Here is a 1,432-nt window from a genome sequence, read left to right as displayed (position 1 = left end):
TTTTTTTCTTTTTATTATGTATTTTCAAGATGGTTTAAATTAGTACGGACATATTTTTGTAGATTTTTATTTTCTGAGTTACTTAATTTGTTCACGTTGAGGCTTACTCGTAGCCTAATAGGTAAAATGCCTCGGTGCTCGATTGGATATTTTTGAACATTGGTTGATCCTTCAATGATATAGTTAATAAATGTGTAGAACAATAACGAGTATACCAACCAGAACTTTCTCTCATGACTTTTTCATCATCAATATTATGTGAATGATTATTCGCCGTGTATAGTCTTTAATGCCAGGTACCTCCTCGATCACCTTCTTAGTATTGAAGTGGAAATTAGAAATCAGTTGATGGTTTTTTTTTCTTCTTAAAATTTTCCACCCTCCATCTTGTTCACAAGCTTTTGGATGGAATAAAGTTCTTTGTGTCTTGCAGACATTTAAAATAATGCCGTGATTTATTGAAATTAACATCACTTGCTATGTATCGATTATTGTATTGGTAGTTTTGTCCTATTAATGACTATATCCCCAAATCTGGCTCTCTATCGATGCGTTAAGGATCTACTGAAACATTCATTTGATATTGCTAGTTTATTTTTTTCCCTTTTGAAATTTCATTTTGGATCTTGAACTGGGCATATTACTCTGTGTTATCTCACAGATGGAGAATAAATGGATTTGACCTTCGCCATTCATTCAATTTTGATTCCGATTCTTTCCCTTGCCATATGATTATTTTTTTCCCTTTCCTCCTATGTTCATATTGCAGATCTATTTACAAGAGGTATTGATATTCAAGCTGTCAATGTCGTTATCAATTTTGATTTTCCTAAGAACTCAGAAACTTATCTTCACAGGGTAAGTTAGCTGGGATGCTTCTTTTCTATTCCTGCTCATTGCGTGATTTTCTTATGGATGTTATTGAATGCTGTAGGTTGGTCGATCTGGAAGGTTTGGACACCTTGGTGTAGCTGTGAACCTGATTACTTACGAGGACCGCTTCAATTTGTAAGAATGCCATTTCTTTTGTTTATGACAATATAAGAGGGTCGTCCATATTATAACTATCTTTTTTGTTTTTCTTGTATCTGTATTCTTGCAGGTACAGGATTGAACAGGAACTTGGGACAGAGATCAAGCAGATTCCTCCACATATAGATCAGGCTATCTACTGTCGGTGATCTGAAAGTGCCTATTTTGATGCAAAAAGTGGTACTACTGGTGAGTTATAGCACGCTCGTATTTGTGCATGTATATAATTGAATAAGCTTTCAACTTCTCTCTAATTCACTTCAAACAGTAATTGAAAGTTACAAACGCTTCCTTGTACTGTACAAGTTTCTTTCACCTTTTCAATCTCTTTTTTAAGATTTAACAGTTGATGTGATGAGTTGATCTTTCAGCTTTAATTATGACTAATGCTACTTTTACA

The 1,432-nt window shown here is 34.0% G+C and overlaps 1 protein-coding gene across 1 annotated transcript; it reads left to right on the top strand.

The window, feature by feature from the left end:
• The first annotated feature begins 516 nt into the window (after positions 1 to 516).
• Positions 517 to 1,375, top strand: LOC111384157 (DEAD-box ATP-dependent RNA helicase 8-like). Its single transcript, XM_023008406.1, has 4 exons — positions 517 to 589; positions 740 to 858; positions 935 to 1,008; positions 1,103 to 1,375. Exons 1-4 carry the CDS (start codon positions 517 to 519, stop codon positions 1,179 to 1,181), a joined length of 345 nt encoding a protein of 114 aa, XP_022864174.1. The 3' UTR covers positions 1,182 to 1,375.
• The last annotated feature ends 57 nt before the right edge of the window (positions 1,376 to 1,432 follow it).

Source organism: Olea europaea, unplaced genomic scaffold (assembly GCF_002742605.1).
Source record: "Olea europaea var. sylvestris unplaced genomic scaffold, O_europaea_v1 scaffold28566, whole genome shotgun sequence".
In the NCBI taxonomy this organism is placed as follows: Eukaryota; Viridiplantae; Streptophyta; class Magnoliopsida; order Lamiales; family Oleaceae; genus Olea; species Olea europaea.
This window is presented reverse-complemented; position numbering and strand designations above follow the sequence as displayed.